This window comes from Acartia tonsa, chromosome 6 (genome assembly GCF_053477335.1).
Source record: "Acartia tonsa isolate MP-2025a chromosome 6, ASM5347733v1, whole genome shotgun sequence".
NCBI classification, from domain to species: domain Eukaryota; kingdom Metazoa; phylum Arthropoda; class Copepoda; order Calanoida; family Acartiidae; genus Acartia; species Acartia tonsa.
The window spans coordinates 28793682-28817948 of NC_137265.1; the positions used below are offsets into that span (position 1 = coordinate 28793682).

Here is a 24267-nt window from a genome sequence, read left to right on the forward strand (position 1 = left end):
TTGTATAGTGTCAGAACTGAATAATCAGAATATAAATGTATAATAGTCGATGCAAAATTGTAATAAATTTGTTGAAAAAATGCTTAACACAGAATTATGTTTATGGACATACTGACATTTTTAGGACTTAATTATAGAGTTGCTTCGCTTATAATATTGTATTTTGATGTCCCAGGAATCAGTATCCAAAAAATGAGATCAATCGGATGATTAGATTACATCAAAATTTGTTATTAAAAAAGTAAAAAAAATCAACATGTTTAATACGGACATTTTGGTAATGATTATAGAGTTGCTACGCTTTCTAAATCGTACCTAACTACTACAGGAATGTACAGAAATCGATAGGACAATTCTAACATGCCCAAATTAACGAAAAAAGCTATCCGTTACGGACGGACGGACGGACCGACCCTAATTATAGAAAAGCTTCGCTTTTAAAAATGACCCCCTCCCCCTCACAATTTTTCGTTTAAAAATTGAAATGAAAATGGGGGTAATCAACTTCCCCCCCCCCCCAAAAAAACATCATTTTACTCTTTCTTTTAGAATTTAACCTCAAATGCCCTAAGAAAGCCTCTAGGGGCGTAGCCGCTAGTATTAAGATAAAAAGCTGAGAAAAGCGGTTATTAAGCATAAATATTTCATTGCAGAGCTACTATTTAGCTTTTTTATCATTCTAAATATATTTCTTTATAGCTGGTCTATATACCTGTCTATATTTAGTAAAAGTTTTAAATTTAATTTTAATGAAACTGATAACCATGCGCATTTCTTTTCACCCACAGGGTACATTACAGGGATATAGGGACATTACAAAGGATAATATTTAAGAAAAACCATAGGAATGAGGTTGCATTGGAATTAATTACATTGGTATTCAAAGTTTTATAACCACATTATTTTATTCATTGGTTGAAATACTATTGTACTTTAGTTTTTAACTAGTCCAAACTTTTCACCAATAACCAATATTCTACAGGAGGAATAATCAGTTTATCTTCATTGGAAATATTTATTAATTAATTGTCCGTTGTCTGATCCCTTAAAAGTCCTAGAAATACCTAACTTTAAGCATCCAAAATAAGCTATAAAAATTGGAAAGAATTTTAATGAATATAATAGATTTGAAATCTGCATAAAATTTTAAGGATTTTTTTTTATATAATTCATTATTTAAAAGCGCAAATCCAATTTAAGTTAATAAATTTTGACCAATCACAGATGTCAAAATTATTTAACTTAATTTGTATTTACGCTTATAGATAAAGAATTATACAAAAAACGAATTTCATAAAAAATTCCTTAAAATTTTATGCAGATTTCAAATCTATTATATTCATTAAAAATCTTTCCAATTTTTATAGCTTAATCCAAAAGTCAATGCTTTTCAGGGCTCGGCAGCAGCTCGTCAGTCGCCTGTAAGCCACATGGAAATCAATATTTTACATTTTAAAAATCAGCTGAAAGTCTAAACCTGACCCAAATAGGGCAATAACTCTTTTCAAAAAAATTTCAAGAGCATAAACAGGTTTTAATTGGAGGCTTAGTCGCGGCTGCCGAACCCTGTTGCTTTCTCTTAGCGGAAAAATCATTTAGAAAAGTTATTGACATGGTTTACTGATTAAATGTTTATAAATTAACATTGGAACATTAATTGCTTGGTCAAATGATTTTAATTTCTTTGTTTCTTTTTTAATTTCCATACTTCTTTTTTCTAGTTAATTTTTTAATTCTTAAATAGATAATGAACTAAAACAAATATTTGGTCACATGGACATACCTACCTCAAAATAGCCTAAAACCAAACCCAACATATACAACTACATATAACCAGCTATAATATTTAAATTTAAGGTTTGATGCCCGTCTGTGTTTATGATCTTAAAAATAATATAGCAATCAGTTTAAATTTTTTCCCAATGGATTTAGGCTATTTCACTGGGCACAGTACCCTAAAAATTGAGGAAAATTTATATCTGTATACAAATTATTTCTTATAAATTACTTTTGTACCGAATTTATGATTTAAATCGTCGTGCAATGAAATGTACATATTACTAAAGAAATCGTGATAATATGATAAAAAGATGGGAAAAAATTCTGTTAGCAATTGCCACCATTAATTATCATAATTCATATAACTGTCAAAACATTTAGGTTTTGAAGCCCTTATTAAGCTTTGGAATTGTGTTATATCAACAAGAATTTGATTATGTTGGTTATTAAGCGATGTAAAATTTGGGGATTTATGAATATTTCCATGACAATTGAGAATTTGCTCTATAACTTCCCTTTTGTCTGTCAGGAAGAACGTGTCATGTGTGACATCATAAAAATAGGTCTAAATCCATCGCCCTTTCCCACGTATTTTTATTACGTCACACATGACACTTTCCGTATCTCCGTATTTTTAGTACACTATGAGCTTTACTTCTTCTGGATGTTGTCATCCTTGTAGAGATATTACTAGCGACTGCGCCCCTAGAGACGAGGGTCAGTAATATAGCATTAAATTATCCAGCGACCTATATTTAGCTTTCCTAATCAGTGCAGTGGTTACTAAGATCTTAACGAACAAAGAACTGTAATACTTTAAAAGGAAAAGTTTTCCACGCGACAGACAAGTAAATACCAAATTTAATTATAATAGCACCAAAATAAGTTTATTGTTATTTTTTTAAAGACTTTTAAAAATTTGGTTTTAGCGAATCATCAACGACGGCTGGGAATTTAATTACAGAAATATAATCTTTACCTTTTCAAGTAATAGTTCACGAATTCTAAAGGATAAATCGAAAGAAAAAAATATAAGTTATTTAAAAAATGTATAAGTTATTTCAAATATATCCTATAGTATAAAGTAGTAAGTTATTTTGTGTGTAGCTTCAGATTTCGATAACCACTTAACCGATTGAGTTCTCCTTTATCATTCTATAATTTATACTTAAGATTTAAAAAAATACCTCTTATTACTGAAGCAGATTAGATCAGGAAAGAAGGGAAGGGAACACTGGATTGTAAATTCTATTTGTCCCCAAAGTTTTACAATCATATCATCTCATCCATTGACTTTTTTGTTAAATTAAAAATTAAAGCAACTGTTCTATCATAATATGTTTAATTATGTGTTTATATCAAACTTTTGTCCAATGTTTAAGCCCTGAAAATCCCAGGGCTACACCTATTTTTGTCTCAAGTTAAGATAACAATTTTAGTATGCCTTTAATTACACTGCTATATAGTTTTGTCTGTGGTTTTAACAAGGATGGCATTTTGCAAGTTTCGTGCATTTTTAGAGTATGAATAACACTCCAATGTTTAATATATAAAAGAATAGTAAAATATAATACAGACAAACAGACAGACGGACAGACAGACAAACAGACAGACGGACGGACAGACATTATTCTACTTTGTATTATAGATTGTTAGATTTTGACTTATGTTTGAATTTCAAATATAATATTAAATATTCATTATTGCTAAATTTGGGTTTATTAAATAACTCATTTCATTAAAGTATTTATAACAGACAACTTTTCAGCCAAAGAAATTAAATTTCTAGTATATTGTTGAAATAATAGCAAGTTATACGTTTAACATTAAAAGCTACACATTTTGCTAAATTGAAAGAATCCTTAAATTGGCTTTGATACAATAACTTTAAAACTTATGATAATAATATGATAAATTTAGAATTTACATAATATATAATCACTTATGGGATAACAATATATGTTTCCCCCCCAAACCAAGAGCGCTTATATGCCTCTAGGGGCGTAGCCGCTTCTAGTACAATGTTCCATACTATAAAGTAGTAAGGTTTTTTTGTCTGAAGCTAAAAATTACAGAAATTGTGGGTCTTAATTGGTTTTACTTTTCAGGAAAGCTTTATGAATAATCTTGGGGTGATTTTATGCTATGTTCCTGACATTCCCAACTCGCCCTAAAGATTAGAGGCGAAGCAGTTTGTAGATTATACAGTAAAAGTCAAATAGTTTCCAAGTTTAAATAAAAAAAGAAATATTTTCCGTTCAGAAAAATTCAGTTGAGCAATTAAGACTATCTTTATTGCTAATCTATACATATGAATTTTTAGGGAAATTTGAAATTTACACATTTTTTATACAGTACAAAAACGTTTTTAAAAGTCAAGCTTTTCTATAATAATGGTCAGTCTGTTTGTCTGGAATGAATAGCTTTTTTAGTTAATTTAGACATTTTAGAATTGTACTATCAATTTAAAAAACTTTGTATGATAATTCCTATATAAGTTAGGTATAATTTAGAAAGCGTAGCAACTCCATAAGCATTTCCAAAAAGTCTGTTAAGTCCATTAAAAACGTGTAGGTTTTTAACCTTTTCAACAACAAAATGTGCTATAATTATTCTATTCATCCGAGTTTTGTAATAGTTATTTCTTGCATCGTATTATAAACGGCTTTCCGCGGATATAGAATGTACAATTATAAGATTAAAACTAGTTTTTTTAGCCCAGAGGAGCCGAAGGCACCGGCTAAAGAAACTGGTTTTAATCTTATGATTGTACATTTTTATATTCATAGAAAGCTGTATATAATATGATGCTAGACATAGTTTTTCGTATGGATGAGAACCAGTTCCTATCCACCGGATTCGAATGAATACGAGAATAATTATTCTTCTTACATCAAGGTATAATGTTATAAGCTAAGCATCTGTAAAATTAAGCCCTAAAAATGTAAGTACATCCATAAACATTATCCTGTATCAAGCAGTTTTTCAAAAGAATTACTTACAATTTTGTTTAGACTCGTACATTTATATTCTGATTATTCAGTTCTGACACTCTACAAGTGTTACTGTTCGTTTGTCCTACTGCTTTGAATTTATAGATGTTGTCATCCTTGTTTTACTTTAATTTACTTCAACTATTTTACACTTGAAATTGCATGCTTTAAAAATCTTTAATAAGACACAAAGTATTTACAAAACAACAAGGATGACAACATCCATAAAAGCGAAGCACTGAAACGGTAAGACAAACGGACATTTACACTTGTATAGTGTCAGAGCTGAATAATCATAATATATATGTATAAGAGTCAAAGCAAAATTGTAAGTAAATTTGTTGAAAAACTGCTTGATTCAGGATAATGTTTATGGACATACTTACATTTTAAGGACTTGATTATAGAGTTGCTTTGCTTTTTACATTATACTTTGTTGTCCCAGGAATCAATATACCAAAAATCAGACCAATCGGATGTTTAGATCACATAAAAATTTGTTGTTCAAAAAGTAAAAAAATTAACATGTTTAAAATGGACGTACGGACATTTTGGTGATGATTATAGAGTTGCTACGCTTTCTAAATCCTACCTAACTATTAAAGGAATCACCATGCAAAATTTGAAATCGATAGGACAATTCTAACATGCCTAAATTAACGAAAAAAGCTATCCGTTACGGACGGACGGACGTACGGACGGACCGACCCTAATTATAGAAAAGCTTCGCTTTTAAAAAGAGGATTTTTAATAAATGTTTTAGAAAATTATGTTACAAAATATAATTTAAAATTTTACTACAAAAAAAAATGCTAAAATGTGTATATGTATTTGTAAGTGGGTGTGTGATCTATCTATCTATTTATCTGTTTGTTTATTCTTCAAATATTTTAGCTGTTATGATAGTTCGTTGGAAATTCAATGCCTCCCATGCAGTTAAGGTTAAACTTTTAAACAAGGACAATCATATCTGTAGAAAATCTTGAGAAAGTAAAACTAGATAATTTCCTAATTAATATATGTACAGTTTAGTCGGGGTTTATAGATGCCATTGAAATAAAGTAGTATGCTTTTTTGTCTGTTACAAAGGATCTTGCTAACTGTTTAACCGATATGGTTCTTAAGGTCAGAAGTTTTTTTTAATTTTGGGGTGGGTATCTTCACCCTCTTAATAAAAGATACCTCCCCCCCCCCTACCTTAGAGGCATCTATGGAGTGTAGTATTAAATATGTCTTTTATGGCTTGTAGACCGACAGACTGATAAAACTAGTTGTAAGTTGGATGCGCTGTGGTAAGGGCTTCCGTATGTAATTATAACACAACACACACACACACACACACATATACACACGCAACCCATATATTGCTTAGCCTAAACATATCTAATATCTATCTATCTATCTTTTTTTCCTTCTTTCCATTGATAATTATTACATACGAACTTACGGAGGGAAAAAATGATATTTAAAGTGATTTTTTTCAACTTTTTTATAAAAGCAAAGTTGTTAGGAATTGCTTTGAGTACAACATATTAAAAATTTAGCCTACTAGGATTAATGGCTATTGTTTTATCTTTTACGCGGAAATTTACAGTCCCCAATGTCTAATAAGATGCTGTTATAATACTTTGGGTACCGCGGAAATTTACAGTCCCCAATGTCTAATAAGATGCTGTTATAATACTTTGGGTACCGCGGAATTTTACAGTCCCCAATGTCTAATAAGATGCTGTTATAATACTTTGGGTACCGCGGAAATTTACAGTCCCCAATGTCTAATAAGATGCTGTTATAATACTTTGGGTACCGCGGAAATTTACAGTCCCCAATGTCTAATAAGATGCTGTTATAATACTTTGGGTACCGCGGAAATTTACAGTCCCCAATGTCTAATTAGATGCTGTTATAATACTTTGGGTACTGCTGAAATTTACAGTCCCTAATGCCTAATAAGATGCTGTTATAATACTTTGGGTACCGCGGAAATTTACAGTCCCCAATGTCTAATAAGATGCTATTATAATACTTTGGGTACCGCGGAAATTTACAGTCCCCAATGTCTAATTAGATGCTGTTATGATACTTTGGGTACCGCGGAATTTTACAGTCCCCAATGCCTAATAAGATGCTGTTATAATACTTTGGGTACTGCTGAAATTTACAGTCCCTAATGCCTAATAAGATGCTGTTATAGTACTTTGGGTACCGCGGAATTTTACATTTCCCAATGTCTAATAAGATGCTGTTATAATACTTTGGGTACCGCGGAAATTTACTGTCCCCAATGTCTAATAAGATGCTATTATAATACTTTGGGTACCGCGGAAATTTACAGTCCCCAACGTCTAATAAGATGCTGTTATAATACTTTGGGTACCGCGGAAATTTACAGTCCCCAATGTCTAATAAGATGCTGTTATGATACTTTTGGTACCGCGGAATTTTACGAGATCTTAGTTGACAATCTCCAACCCCCTCCCCCCTCAAACAACTTAAAACTAAACCGAGACCTACATTAAACTTCCCTGAAAATTTTGTATTGATCGGTCCAGCGGTTAAAAATTGTGTGATTAAACTGTTTATGAGATCTTTGTTAACACATACATACAGACAGATAAATTGATTTATAGAATAGTCAATAAGATGTGTGATTTAGCCGTTCTATAGATCTTAAATAAAATACATAAATCCCAATAAATAAAATTTTGTAACAATCATTCAAGCCGTTTACAAGATTTTAATTAACAAATATAATAGGTTGCGCGATTTTTTAGCAGTATATTTTTCAAGTATTTTAAGAGTAATTAATTATTTATAAACAATACTTTCTTATCTTTAACATCTTTATTACCGTTACATATCAAATTTGTAAAGTGGCTCCTAAACACCAAAAATCTTTGAAAAAAATCGCCTTTGAAGACATGATTTAGCTCCCAAAATTCTGGGATTATATATGTAAATTTGCTTATAATCTTTACTATAATACATATGAGATTCAATATTGGGAGCCAGAAAAAAATAGGAGCCGACTCGCGAATTTTGTATGTACTTTATATAATAAAATAACACTGAACAAAATACCTACGTTTTATCTGACATAACCTCCGCCTAAATTAATGTTCAAATGATTACTAAGTTAGAAAATATTGTCGTACATTATATTAAAGAACTTTATAGGTCAGCTGAATCTTAGTTTCCGATTTTGTATGTGTCACCGTCATCCTATCTAAATATTTACTACTAGTTTAAAAAGCTTCAAACTTCTAAAAAAAATCAAAATTTAGTTTTCACAACTATTTTTACGTTTTATTAAATGGAGTTCCAATTAAAAAAAGGGAGGACTTATACTATGGGTAGGGGGGGGGGGGGGGCGTTGGGGATTAATAGAAAAACTATTATACCCCCCCCCCCCCTTTCCTTTCAGCTTTTCCCTTTGACTGGATTAGCTGATAATAGCTTTTGCAATAGGGTTATTTGTCGTACAACTTTGGAAATCAGGGAACAAACGGGTAATCAATTTTTAGTTGATCATTTTATTTTCAGAAAAAAGGGGTAAATATAAAGATTTCAAATAATTAGCTAAAATGAAAAATTAAGTTATTTTTATAAAACAGAAAAATTTAATTGTTACAAAAAGGAAGGTATAAAAAATATATTTTTGAAGAAAATATTTATCTTTTGAAGAGAGAGAGGGGAAGAGATAGAAATAGCATGTGAGTGAGAGAGAAAAAAAGAATTAGATGAAGTGGGGGGGGGGGGGTAAATATATAAGTGAAAGAAGAGAGAATGAGATGGGGTATGGGGAGGGAGGGGAAATGGAAACAGACAGAAAGAGAGAGAGGAGAGGGAAAGAAAGGCACAGAGAACCAATGAACGTACAGTATAATTACCCTTGTAATATGTATTATTTCAGTTTTGAGTTTTTAAGACAGAGTTTTAAATCCAACAAACCCAAGTATCGTATTTTAATAATATTGTTAATACAATAACGGTCATTTAAAATCATTTCATCAATATTAAGGTCAAGTGACAAAAATTTTAATTTCCACCTACTTCGCCCCCACAGGGGGGGCAACAGTAGACGGACAATTCAAATTTTTGATCACATGACCAAATTGTTGAAATAATTTTAAAATCCTTTATCGCATTCACAATATTACGAAAATATGATAAATAACTATTATTGTCCTATTTTCTGTATCCATAAATATTTAACATAATTTCTACGAATGTCCACAATGTAAGTACCCCTACCTAAAATTGTTTATTACACTCAATAAAAAAATACTACTTTATATTTCTAACCACGCCCTTGTACTAAGTTTACAAAGCTTGCAAGATATATTGTTGGAAAGATAATTTCTTAAACACAACACACGGCAGTATGGATATTTATAAAAGCATAAAATTTGATATATATAATATATATTTTCTTATTACTTGCTTTTTAGAGGGCAACTTGTTTTAGAAAGCCTATAATTACAGACTCTATCAAAGGCGTAGGGAATTTGGACATAAAGAGAAATAGCTTGTCATTAAAAAAATATGCTAAAATTATCATTTGATTAGTGAAATTCTTCGAAAGTAAAATTAATTTCTTCAGTTTCCATATCCCTACCCTCTGTCTCTCCCCTTCCTTAATTCATCAGAAATTCTTTTCTAAGTATTTTGGTAAACTTGAAACTCTGCTATAATCCTTTACATAAATGTTTTCACAGTGTATTACGATTTACTGGTCTTTTCTAATTATTTTTGAAAAATTCAAATCTAAGTAGAGCAGCAACAACGAGCTAACAATTTTATTTTATAAAGTATGTTTTATCTGTAGCTTAATATTGAAAAACCTAACTACTGAACCAATTGGATTATCCATTCTAGGGAAGTTTCACATAGGTCCCATGGTAGTCTATTTTATTGTTAGGGATGGTTTTAGGTTAATTTTATATATTTTTTACTGTTTTATCTGCCCTCCATATAATAATATTCCTCCAAGTCTCATTAGATATTCAGTTTTCTTAATTTCACATACATTATACCAGAGATGGCCAGGACACTGGCAAACAAATCCAAATAATCTTTTCCCCAATATTTCTACATGCTTATGAAGATATTTTGGGATTATTAAAGTTAAGGCCCCTTAAATACCATTTGATAATATTTTTTAAAAGCCTACCTATTAACATTAGTTTGATTAAAAATTAATGTTTTTTCATCTAAATGATTAAGATCTTAAGCTTAAGATCTCGTAAAGGGCTGATCCAAATGGGTTGAAATTTTTAGTGCAGCTTTATAAATGACATGGTATGGTAACTAGTATTGTTAAAAAGGATTAATTTATGTCTCGTTTAAATGAGTCTTGTATTGTAAATATGCTTGACACTAAATTACTATTCCTGGTGGTAACATAAAGTTATAAGTTTAAAGTCTTTACCGTTATTTAAACTTTGAAGCCAACTTTATAGGACTTGAGAATTATTCATTTATATACAGCAGTCGGTAGCATGGCTCCTTTTAACAACAGTTAAAGTATTAGGATGGTTTTGTTAATTTGTTTAATAGCTTGGCTCGTTTTCTTTTCATAGCGATATGTGTACTAATAGCATGGCTCACTTTACATGCAATTTAAATCTTCTCAAGAAAGTACCGTCCTTTATTAGAGTAAATAACATCTTTAAATTTCAAAATATTAAACAGGATAAAATTAAATTAAAATAAATTTCTTGGAATTTTCCTTTCCAAGAATGTTTTTGTTAATAGTGCTTATAGAATTACCACAATATTAGGGACATGCAAATAAAATCTGAATAAATCCTGGACAGTCTAGCGCACAGCCTTGCACTGTGTTCCAGAAATCCCGAAAAATGACAAAAAATCATAGAGAGTGTATAATTGAAAATGTTGATAACATTTTTTTAAATAGCAATAAGTATACATATATCTTTTTTAAAAATGATGAAAAATACTTATAATAGGGGTTTTACACAAGGGGCGTCAACGGGGGGTGTAAAGATAGTCTAATAAGCACATTTCAGAAGCTGTAACTTCCTTTCTTTTTGAGCTACATTGACGGGAATTATATCAAAAGATATTGTACAACCCAAATAACAATGTTTGTTAACCCTTAACAGTCAGGGGGGGGGGGGAGAAGGTCGCCCCCCCCCTTTCTGGTATTTTGGGTCTCATTTTCTGTTTGTGAAAGATTGAGAACTATAACTGAGTGACTTGTTTTAAAAGAGTACGACAAATAACTGAAAGTTGAATATCATCATCCTGGCGGGCACAGGATGCCAGGATACCTTGCATATCATACAGGTAAAGAACAAAAATTTTTTTTATGACTTAAACTTAGCATTTCATCTTACCAAAATACTAAATTACTACATCCGAATATGAAATATAGGTGTATGTATATTTAAGCAGGGAGGGAGGGAACAATGGGTTGTTTATAATACTAGTCCACAAAGTTTTATAATAGTGTTTTCTTATTTGTAAGCACAACAACTTTTGGGACTTTTATTAAATCTGATTGGTTGGTTTATTAGTTAGTGTCCAAACATTTCAACAACTAAATGTAATTTATAGAATACACAAAGGGCAATTTTGTGTATTAGCATTGGGGATGTACATTAATTAATCTGCCATTGTCTTATCCCTTTAAATCATAGATATGTAAGACTTTAATTTTTATTTTCATTTTACTTTAAAGGAAACATTTTCTATCTTAATCAATATAAATTCTACTCTGTTCTTCTTTGTTAATAAGTATGAACAAACCTTTTGTGAAAGGTTGCTCAATAAAAGGGTAAAGGGAGTAGATAATGTTAAACGTATAAAATCAGAATATTTTTTGTTGATCAAGGAAAACACATATAAAATAGACTTTTAGCTTTAATGGGATCCAAGATTGATATAAATCGAGCAACCCCCCCCCCCCCCCCCCCCAATAAGAGATATGATAGTTCAGATAAGAGCTAAGACATTAGTAGATAATCTTTTATTTGATTTATTGAATATTAATTGAATATGTGTTTTAAATAATAAAAAAAATATATTACTTTTACGCCTAAAAAAATTGTTATTTTTTTGGTTGACCCTGGTTACTTAAGAGCTTAAAAAAGCAAACTTCGCAAGATTTCGGAAGATTAGGCTAAGGTTCTATGATATTATACATAGTTCTAATTTACTCATACGAGAGGATTTTATTGCCATCCTTTGCCATTTTTAGTTCTGGACCCAAACGTAAAATTTTCATTTTAAGAAAATTGTTTATCTTACAAGAAACGGATATGTCTAGAAAAGTACCTACAATTACAACAAAAAATGGAGATTTATCTTCTTTTAAGGGCTAAACGTATAAATTATTATATACTGATTCCAAAAATATATAATACTCAAAAATAGCTTTAAAAATAAAGGGTCCACACTGATTTGAAATGTAGTTTAGTTGACCGAAAAAATAGTTGTTTACTATGATGAAAAGGAACTTATTTCCAAACCTCTGGTGTAATTACACATCAAATTCATATTTTTCATAGTAAAGAGCTAATTCTTTCGGCTTTATTTCCAAAAACTTGTGTATATTACTAGACAATTGTTTAAAAGTGTATTTTCCAAAATGTTAAAATCGATTTTTTGTCACTGTCAGGATTATAGTGTTGTACAGAATAATTTGAATAATTAGTCTTATGAAACACTTTAATTTTACAATACATTTTATAACTTAAAATTATAAAGTTATATTTTTATATTACTTCTTTAAAAAAGAAATCATCGGAAAAATGAAACTACTTCGTTTTACACTTTTTACCCATTTGTTTTATACAAATTACCCCCTCAGTAGTTATTGGTTTGAAGGTATGTACACTGCTAATTTAAACCAACCAAGAAAAATCAAGATTAAATGAAAGTAATTTCAAGATTTCAAGCCAACGAATGTGTTTTTTGGGGGCCAGTGTAAATTTTAGTGCAATGTCCTGCCCATATATCGTTTTAAATATTTGTTTTTTGACACCATAGTGGATTTAAACTTATTTTTTCACCTTATTAAAAAATCATTTTTTTTATAAATAATTTTACCCGTTTTCAGACGAGACCAACTGTCCCAACATAACCTGCGAGGCTAACCAGATGAGATGCACTAACGGCCGTTGTATCCCACTTACATGGAAGTGTGACGGCGAAAATGATTGCGGCGACGGAACTGACGAAGATCCTGACACCTGCGACCCTGACAAGACCTGCGCCTACTTCCAGTTTACCTGTGCCAAGAGCGGCCACTGTATCCCCGCCAGCTGGCAGTGCGATGGTGATAATGACTGTTTCGACAACTCTGATGAAGAAAACTGTCCGCCCGTAACGTGTTCGCCGTCACATTTCAAATGCGGTAACATGAACAAGTGTATTCATGAGAGTTACAAGTGTGACGGGTTACCGGACTGCGACGATGGAAGTGATGAGCTGGGCTGCCCCACCGACCCTGAATCGGATTGCAACCCAACGAAACAGTTTAAGTAAGATACATTTTTACATATTACATTGGGATATTTGGTTAATTAATACCCAGCAGACAACCAACCTTTACATAGTATTATACTATTTACTTTATCGATAGCATAAACATTGTACAGTTAGATGCAGAAAAACAATGCATTTTGTCTTAACAATAACATGTTTGTCATTTGCCTGTCGTCGTAAAACTGTTTCTAATATTTTAATCTACTTAAACGTATTTTACATAGAATTATTAATTAACAAATACTTTTTTTTCCACAAAAAAATGCGAGCTTATTTAAACGTTGTAAATTATTCAGGTGTACCAAATCTGGAACATGTATCCCGAAGGCTTGGCACTGTGACGGCACCCCTGACTGTGAGGACTCAAGTGACGAGCCCGACACTTGTGGGGTCGCTAATTGCCAGGTATTGTAGAAAATACTGACCCTAGATTATAGTAGCTATTAAAATATTTATAAAAATCTTTGCAACTTTAACAGAAAATCATCATCAACATTTTAGTTACAATTTCAAATTGAGATAATGTTCCAGTATGGCTTCGAAACCGACTAATAACCTCTGGATTAGAACCGGTTATCAGCCATACTGAAAAATCTTGTATAGCAATATTAAAATAAAGAATAAAATTTATACCAGTTTTGTTATCCCGGACGATAAATAACTATTCATTTTTTTATCAGGATGGGTACTTCAAGTGCAACAACGAGAAGTGTATCCACCACGGCTATGTGTGTGACGGCGAGGATGATTGCGGCGATGGAAGTGACGAGAGTGTGGAGCATGCCTGCAAAGCAGTCCACGTGCCATGCCCCGAAGGCCAGTGGGAATGCCCTGGCACACATGTCACTGGAGTTTGTGTTGATATTGATAAGGTTTGTGTTTTGTATTATATTAGATTAATAAATTTTGTCTGAAGCTTAAGATTTCAATAACAATTGAACCGACTGAGTTCTTCTTTAATTGGCTTCACATATGTTCCAGGATTGTTTTAGGCTATTTACTTCTATGAATACATAGCTCCTGCATGCTAGGGGCGCAACGGCTAGTAGAAAAAAACAATAGTGCATTATTATAGTGATGTTTTAAAGATAAGCTCTTATTGACATATAAAACTACACTAATTCACAAATCAGAAGCAATTAGTTCATTCGAGCTGTAATGAAAATAATATCAAAATTAATTGTTATGTATTTTAGGTTTGTGATGATAAACCCGGCGACTGTCCCAACGATGACGATGAAGGCCCATACTGCGACTATAACGACTGTGCCCGTGCCGGCTGCTCAAACGGCTGCAAGCAAACGCCACAAGGCCCACTGTGTCTCTGCCCATCCGGCGAAACATTGAACGGCACACAAACCTGCATTGATCGCGATGAATGTGACCCACCCGGACTTTGCACGCAGATCTGCACAAATCGCAAAGCGGAGAAAAATCTGGACGGCTACACTTGCAGCTGCACCGATGGCTACATTCTGGAGCCGGACAAGCATCGTTGCAAGGCGGTCAACCATTCTGATGCCTACTTGATCATTTCCAACAGACATACACTGCTGATTAGTGACCTTGAGGAACATGGAATCGAACGTGTACCCGCTGACGTTGAAAATGTAGTTGCTACTGCCTCCAATATGGCTGATGATATCATCTACTGGTCAGACATGAAAACAAAAATGATCATGAGCCTGAAACGTGCCAAGGACGGTAATAACGAACCGGCTCTGGCTATTATCAAAAATGGCGTTGATTTAGTTGAAGGTCTTGCGTATGATTGGGTTGGTAAGAATCTGTACTGGCTTGACTCACGTCTCAACAGTATTGAGGTGTCTAAAATCAATGGAACCCACAGAATGATCCTAGTCAACACAAACATCAGCCAGCCTCGCGGCCTGACCCTGGATCCTAGCCCAAGTGCCAGATTCCTATTCTGGACCGACTGGGGAGAAAACCCGCGAATTGAGCGTGTTGACATGGATGGCGCCAACAGGGTTACAATTATTTCCACCAAAATCTACTGGCCTAACGGCCTGGCCTTGGATATTCCCACACAACGTCTGTATTTTGCGGACTCCAAGCTGGATTACATTGATTTCTGCAACTATGATGGCAGTGGCAGACAGCAGGTGCTGGCAAACAGTCACTACCTCCTACATCCGCACTCACTGTCAGTGTTCGAGGATCAGATTTACTGGACTGACCGGCAGCTTAACAGAGTTCTCAAGGTAAGATTTCTATTTGAAAATTTTACAAAAGCTAGATATAAGTATATATAATAAACGGTGATATTCTTAGTTAAAGTTATTTTTATATGTGTTATAATGGTGCGAAAAAATGCTATAAAATTTTGATTTGCTTGACATTGCGTTTCAAATAGATGTTTGTTATGTATGACTTAAATCATTAAATGACTAAGAAATTGAAATTCATAGCAAAAACAAGGTGAAAAACATTAGTTTGAAAATGTTGAAGAAATGAAGTTATCCAGACCCTATCTTATTTTGATGAGTTTCAAAAACTCATTAAATTCTCAGGAATAAAACACTTCTTTTCCACTGTTTTTACAATTCAACCAAATTATAAAAACTTCTCTGCTGAAGGTTTTTTTTCGACTGACTGAACACCGAATTCATTATTTGGTCTTAGGCCTTGCTATATTTTTTTTCATTAAAGAAATTAATAAATACATGATACATTTGGTGAAATTTTTTCTTGAATTTCAATTTGTTGTTGTTTTGTGTCAAAGTGCTTTTAGCTGTTGCTGTTCTTCAACGAGCTTTTGTTATTTTAAAACTTGATTTTAATGAAAGCTAAATTACAGATGGATGAGAACATAGAATATTGATGATAGCTTTGGATAGTAGAATTTCAGAAATGAAAAAGAGACAATCTAATTCTTTAATTTTGCAGTATTGAGAAAACGTCTCAATTTCTAAGAACAAAGGGAGGGAGAGAAATTAGGGGAAGGTTGATTAAACAAGAAAAGAAAGGGAAAGATATCTTTGTCAAGGAACAATAGATATATCAGATATTAATTTTGATATTAATGAAAATGTATTTTGAACTTTAATTCTAAGTTGTGGTATTTTGTCTTTGGTATAAAATTTGGGGAAAAATGTATTTATCCTCAAGTATCCTATCCCAGTATCCCTGAGCTAAGATCAAGAGAAATCAGAATCATGTTCAATTTCTTTACTTCAAAAGCAAAATCTAGAGAAACATTTTAACGCAGAAAAGCAGGGAAGCAAAGATAGGACAATGAAAAATAATCTTATCTCCCCCACCCCACTCTTATGAGTGAAATTATACCTTTGGTAGCTAGTACATATTGGGAGAAAGAAAGGGTAGTAGATTAATTGAAGCTTCATTATTCTTTCTCTTCCTGCATAAAAAATAAACTGAAGATGATTGCACAAAAATGGATCAGAATTTGTCCAGTCAAATCTTATGAATTGTTAACACAATCAGTTTACAATATTTTTTGAAACTTGATGTTGGTCTAGTGCAGGTTTAAGGTTTTTTTGTATTTTGGTAGCTCCACCCCTATATGACATACAATTGTAGTTAGTATGTGTCATCAACAAAGTGCCATAATTTTAGTTTTACAACTTACAACCTATATCTACCAATTGTCGCTTTTCCTATGATGACATCATATTTTTATAATCATTATTTCTTTTCCAAATAAAGAGTAAGAATAATGATAAGAAAAAAAAACCTAAATTGGGAGGGATGGGGGGAGTCGAGTGGGATGGAGAATGAATTGAAAAATTGAGAAAATCTGCTGTTTCAATCCCAGTTTACTTTACATTTTAGGGTTGAAGTAAAATAAACAGAAATTTCGTTTTGTAACTACTTTGTTTATTAATAGATTTTAATATAATATAAAGCTTTATGTAAATGGGCTATAATGAACAATGAACATTATATATGCAGGAGCTTAAGGTATGGCGAAGTTTTGCTCAAGTTTTCTTCTTTGTATAATACTTTCCTAATCTTTTCTTATCATTTTATTTGCTTTTTATTACTGCGCTAGTAATAATAGTTTTTATTCTCAAAATGAAACATTTTTGGTTATGAAAAAGTGTTGTAACCGTCCCAAGCCTATTATCGAATGTTGTTTGCTGAAAATTGGCAATTTCTGGCAAATGTAAAACAATGAATATATGAAAAGCAACAAAAATTGGCAATCATTTCAATTTTTCCGCCAATATTGGAAAAACAATAAAATAAATAAAATCAATCCTTAGCTCTATGCTGTTTGTCTGTACGTATAGATCTCGCAACTTGCCACAGCATTTTGTAATGAAACTATAAATCGGTCCTTGGAAGTGATTTATCTAATTTTGGGGAGGTATAACCTCCTACCTAATATTTTTTTTCTAAAACTTGAATTTAGTTATATGGGGGATTGTTGTCTTATTCTTTTGAACTAATCATGCATCTACTCCCAAATCAACCCCACCCCCCAATATTCACAAGTTACCAAAGGCATTATACTTCATTGAACCCTTTAGTAACCAATGGGTTGGCCATGTAATTTGATATGTGAATCTGGTTTCTGATTAAAGTTGGAGACAAAGCAGTAAAGTTGTAATTAAGTCTCAGATAATGAGAATTAATAGTTATTAACATCTGTCAGGGATATACAGATATAGAACCTAGATATAAATATTATAAAGGAAAGAACTGTTTCATTTTAAAAAAGGCCTCAGTTTTCATGAAAACTAATCTGGGTCAAAATGTTATTCTATTTTAGCTGGCAGAAAAAGCAAAAGGTTTCTCTTTTTATGAAATATCCCTCCCATATTATAATCTATTTTTATATCTATGTAGGGTTTGAAATAATTTAAATGCCTTAATAATGAAATAAAACTAACGATTCCAGTCAATTAAATGCCACACTAATGTCAAATTGACTAAAATATAAATAGTTACAAATTCTTTTCTTATTTAACTGAAGATTAAAATCATTTCCTATCTTAAGATACCAATTGCAGAATTGAACCCATTAAAATTAGGAGAAGGGTTAATTGCTATTATACTTTCACTGAGAGTAACAAAACCAAAATTCATAAATAATACATGCCTTTTAACTTAAAGATAAGTATTTAACGATCGCCAATTTATTTCATATTAGATAGTATATCATTATAAAGACAATTTGTCTTAATAATCTTAATGTTTACTTCAAAAAGTTATTTTTCACTTGATAAATTTCCCTTCCAATTTATGATACATGTATTAAAATATCCTTGCAGTAAACTGAACCTAACTAATTTACATTTTGATTAGATTAAGCAACATTTAATCCTAACCCGCCAAAACTTTGCATTCAAAAATTTTACTTTATTTTTCAACTAGGTAGGTATTCTTTCTCTTTACTGATTTGGAATAATTGTGTCACATTGCAGGGATTTGGAGCCGGTTTTTAGTTGAGTAGCCTATCAATAATAGTGTTTGACTGTTGACCAGCTTTGACAAAACCAGGGATGATGGGGACATTGAACTATAAATAACACTGGTACTCAAAGTTTTATAAGATTATATTATTCGTTGCCTCAAAAACTTCATTACAATCACACAGCTCTAATCCTGTGGGGTCCCATCTCTAAGGGTTTTTATTTCTACGGGGCTCTCCTACCTCTTGGTTTACCTAATCTGATCTAAAATAACAAATTCAAAATGTACAGTTTCCACAAATATTGTTTACATTTACTGAATTAATATGGATATACAAGGACTGATCATGAATAGCACTTTCTCCACCGGCTCCACATCCCTTTGTGCCACTCAGAATGCATTATTCAATTAGACCAAAGAGCAATGTCTTTTTTCTCTAATAGATAATCCTTTTAGATTTAGTCGCGCAGCTACTTTACAATTTGTAGTCTTGCACAAGTTTTTTTTTTAAGTATTTCAAGGTATTTTAGGCCAAAATAAAGAGCTCCTAGAAAATCTCCAGCTTCCCCCTAAAAAGTTTAAAAAGTTAAAAAATAAAATTGTTAGTTTTTTTACCTCATATTGCATCTGGATCACAAACGAAAACCGGCTTTTTTGGTGCCTATTTTATGTAAGGTTAGGTTTAATAAAGGTTAGAATAGCTCTGCAGGGTTAAAACCCCTCGCAGAAGCTAGAGATATCTTTTTCTTAAAAATTGAATGGTTGGTGAATTGGTAGGTTTCTTTGATCAATAAATCTGTTTAAGTAAAAGGACCCAATTATTCAATGAGACAAAATTTTAAAAATAAAGCAATGAATAAACATTATTATTATTTTCAGGCAAGCAAATACCGTGGAACAAATGAGACGATTGTTAGCCAACTTGTTTCTCAACCTCTGTCTGTTCATGTTCATCACAAGTAAGTTTTTTTTTTATTTGTTATTGCTGCGCTAGTAATGGATTTAATTGTCCTTGCTTACATTTCTTCGCCATTTTGATTTTAAGTACTGTTAGATTACTATAAGGGTCTATCTGTTCGTCCGTCTGACGGAGGTACTTGGGTAAATTATCTATACTGAAAAATCGTATTATAGACAATTTTCCACGAATGATAAATAATAATCATAAAATCGTTACCAGTTTAGTTTGCCGGGGCCATACTGGAATAAATCTTAGGATTTTTCTTTTTTCTATCCGCAGAAATCTGTTTATAATAGGATGCGATATGTAACTATTTTAATATTTTTAGAAAAGATTAATTTATTTTTCATAATGCTATCACTGTATCCTTAAGTTTGAGTGTATTTTATGTTTATTTGTAGTGAAAATCTGTTGTTAATGTTTTTCTTACATTACCATACAATTTTTATCCAGAGTATAAATATGGGGGTTATATGGATAGAACGATGAATGATAAATTCTATGTACAGCTTGCTAAAATCATATAAATCATCAAAAATTAATTTTTAAAAACTATAGGTAGGTAGGTTAAGAATTTGGCGAAGATAGGGGATGTCCCTGTGTTTTTTTACTTTTATCCAAAAAAAGTATGAACAGTATTTTTATAACATATTGTGGTAAAAAAACTTACTGTAGATGAACCAAAAAAAATACAAATTTTCACTGATTTTAAAGATTAGAAATTGTACAATGGACAAAGTCAACCTTCATCTTATTTCTTTTGAAATACTTTCTTATCTGAAATTTATTTGACGGCCATTGTCTTTCCCCTTCCTGACATTAAATGTTTAATACAGAAATTCATATGTGATTTTACTGATAAAGTCAAACTCTATTTGAAAGTCAAAACAACACTATAATAGATAAAATAATTGGATGATTTAATATTCCTCAAATTAAAAAAAATTATCTTCTATTTTTTATGTTTCATGTAAGCTGTCTTGTTTTTACTGTGCTATTTATTTACTAACACAATTTTTTTCTAATTTTAGAGCACTGCAACCTGAGATGACTAACCCTTGTGAGAACAATACTTGTGAACACATCTGTCTCTTGTCGAAAAATCCCAGTGGTTATGTATGCAAATGCAGGTAAAAATATTTTGTTAGAAACAAGCTAATATTTTTTTGTAGAGAAATAAAAATTAAGATTGTTAGAAAAACATGAAAGAGATAGTTTTCAACTCTTGTAATTGAATTTACATAAAAAGTTGCACTTTTCCTTTATCCAGAGATAAGGGATAAAACACCAGTAGAAAAGGGTTCTTATCGCCAATTTATCGCCGCCAGACAATATTATTTATACCTATTAAGGGTGAACAATTTAACTGGAATATGTAAATATGGAGAATATTTGAAGTAAAACCAAACCATTTGATTACAAAACCTTTGTTAGAAATTCCCCTTATTAGTGATAATGTTTTGCGTTTGTTCATTTGCCACGCAATTCCTTCTAAAGGATTTTGTTCAGCATTTTAAAGGACATTTCAGTGCTATAACCAATAACTATTGCAATATGCATAAGAATATTACGTTTTAAGCGCGAAATTTAACCACAAAATAGTTTTTATTCAAGTGCTATATTCCTTGTTCCTGATTTTTTCCTTTTGCATTCTGTTGATTTGAAATTAGATACTTGTACGCAAATTTAAAATCACTTGTAAGTACAAACATCTATTTTACACTTAAACTGTTTGACATTGAACTTAAAAGTGATGCTTAAATAATCAACAGTCCTTCCTTCTTCTTAATAAGGGGGGGGTGCGTAATGACATCTATTCTTAATCCGTGAGCAAAATGGTCTAAATATTGAGCTAGACCCTTCAAACTTGGTATATAAGCCTAGTCCTATAGGTATTACATCTAAATGGCAAAAAAATCCAAAATTTTTTATTTTTAGGTTAGGTTAGGTAAGAAAAACCCTGCGGAAATGGGGTTTTTAGGCTTTTTTTGGTCTATATTGATGTGGAAACTTACCTTAAATTGTGTTTTCTTAGGGTTTTAACTTAAATACACTGTATCTATTCATATGGACATTATTTAAGATGATTCAGCAAGTTGGGGACCGACCCCAGGGGGCTAGGTGGGTGGCCCGCAGGGGTTAAGTGCTTTTTTCCCTATATACATGTTGTGACACATCAAATTATAGGTTTTTTAGGTCAAGGAACTCAAATTCAGAGCTAAAATAAGCATTAGACTAATCTGAAGCTAGCCCCAGCGGGCTAGGTTGGTGGCCCGCAGGGGTTAGGAGCATTTTTTCCAATATATATCTTGTTATATATCAAAATATAGGTTTTTTAGGTCAAGGAACTCAAATTCTGAGCAAAAATTAGCATTAGACTAACCTGAAGCTAAACCCCCCGGGCTAGGTTGGTTTTCTGCAGGGCTTAAGAGCATTTACCTAACCTAATTTAGAAACTTACTTATATTTTTTCAGGTTTTTTTCTTGAATAAACTGTGTCTATTAATGAAGACTTTATTTAAGATGATCCAGCAAGTCGGGGACCGACCCCAGCGGGCTAGGTGGGTGGCCCGCAGGGGTTAAGTGCATTTTTTCCAATATATATGTTGTGATACATCAAATTATAGGTTTTTTAGGTCAGTAACTCAAATTCTGAGCAAAAATTAGCATTAGACTAACCTGAAGCTAACCCCTCCGGGCTAGGTTGGTTTTCTGCAGGGCTTAAGAGCATTTACCTAAACTAACCTAGAAACTTCCTTATATTTTTACAGGTTTTTTTCTTGAATAAACTGTGTCTATTAACGAGGACTTTATTTAAGATGATCCAGCAAGTTGGGGACCGACCCCAGGGGGCTAGGTAGGTGGCCCGCAGGGGTTAAGTGTATTTTTCCCAATATATATGTTGTGATACATCAAATCATAAGTTTTTAGGTCAGTATCTTAAATTCAGAGCTAGAATTAGCATAAGACTAATCTGAAGCTAGCCCCAGCGGGCTAGGTTGGTGGCCCGCAGGGGTTAAGTGCATTTTTTCCAATATATATCCTGTTATATATCAAAATATAGGTTTTTTAGTTCAAGGAATTCAAATTCTGAGCGAAAATTAGCATTAGACTAACCTGAAGCTAACCCCCCCGGGCTAGGTTGGTTTTCTGCAGGGCTTAAGAGCATTTACCTAACCTAACCTAGAAACTTACTTATATTTTTATAGGTTTTTTTTAATAAACTGTGTCTATTAATGAGGACATCCTGTTACTTTAGTATAAGGATGATATAATATAATATAATAATAATAATATATATATATAATAATATATAAGTATAATAATCCTTAGGTCAGTCTAATGCTTAAAATAGCTCTGAATTTGAGTTTCTTGACCTAAAAAACCTATAATTGTATAATTGTATGACAACACATACTTTAGAAAAAATGCACTACACCTCTGGACCACCCACCTAGCCCGCTGGGGGCGGTCCCCAACTTGCTGGATTATCTAAAATAATGTCCTCATTAATAGACACAGTTTATTCAAGGAAAAAAAAACAAAAAGAATAAGTAAGTTTCTAGGTTAGGTTAGGTAAAATGTACATAATATCTGCGGAAAATCTACCTAGCCCGCGGGGGTTAGCTTCAGGTAAGTCTTATGCCCATTTTAGCTCTGAATTTGAGTTTCTTGACCTTAAAAACCTATATTTTGATATATAACAAGATATATATTAAAAATAATTCATTTAACCCCTGCGGGCCACCGATCTAGCCCGCTGGGGCTAGCTTCAGATTTGTCTTATGCTAATTCTAGCTCTGAATTTGAGTTACTGACCTAAAAAAATTATAATTTGATGTATCACAACATATATATTGGAAAAAATGCACTTAACTCCTGCAGGCCATCCACCTAGCCCGCTGGGGTCGGTCCCCGACTTGCTAAATCATCTTAAATAAAGTCTTCATTAATAGACACAGTTTATTCAAGAAAAAAACCTGTAAAAATATAAGTAAGTTTCTAGATTAGGTTAGGTAAATGCTCTTAAGCCCTGCAGAAAACCAACCTAGCCCGGAGGGGTTAGCTTCAGGTTAGTCTAATGCTAATTTTTGCTCAGAATTTGAGTTCCTTGACCTAAAAAACCTATATTTTGATATATAACAAGATATATATTGGAAAAAATGCTCCTAACCCCTGCGGGCCACCAACCTAGCCCGCTGGGGCTAGCTTCAGATTAGTCTTATGCTTATTTTAGCTCTGAATTTGAGTTCCTTGACCTAAAAAACCTATAATTTGATGTGTCACAAGATGTATATTGGGAAAAATGCACTTAACCCCTGCGTGCCTCCCACCTAGCCCCCTGGGGTCGGTCCCCAACTTGCTGAATCATCTTAAATAATGTCCTTATGAATAGATACAGTGTATTTAAGTTAAAACCCTAAGAAAACACAATTTAAGGTAAGTTTCCACATCAATATAGACCAAAAAAAGCCTAAAAACCCCATTTCCGCAGGGTTTTTCTTACCTAACCTAACCTAAAAATAAAAAATTTTGGATTTTTTTGCCATTTAGATGTAATACCTATAGGACTAGGCTTATATACCAAGTTTGAAGGGTCTAGCTCAATATTTAGACCAT

The 24267-nt window shown here is 32.3% G+C and overlaps 1 protein-coding gene across 8 annotated transcripts in view; it reads left to right on the forward strand.

Moving 5' to 3' along the window:
- mgl (low-density lipoprotein receptor-related protein megalin) overlaps nucleotides 1–24267 on the forward strand; it is a 254385-nt gene that overhangs the window by 196476 nt on the left and 33642 nt on the right. For all 8 annotated transcript variants that reach the window (XM_080164265.1, XM_080164262.1, XM_080164264.1 and 5 more), the window contains 6 exons: nucleotides 12859–13282; nucleotides 13583–13691; nucleotides 13967–14158; nucleotides 14483–15508; nucleotides 19566–19645; nucleotides 20679–20777. In XM_080164265.1, coding sequence (XP_080020391.1) covers nucleotides 12859–13282; nucleotides 13583–13691; nucleotides 13967–14158; nucleotides 14483–15508; nucleotides 19566–19645; nucleotides 20679–20777 — 1930 coding nt within the window. The remainder of the gene's footprint in view (nucleotides 1–12858; nucleotides 13283–13582; nucleotides 13692–13966; nucleotides 14159–14482; nucleotides 15509–19565; nucleotides 19646–20678; nucleotides 20778–24267) is intronic.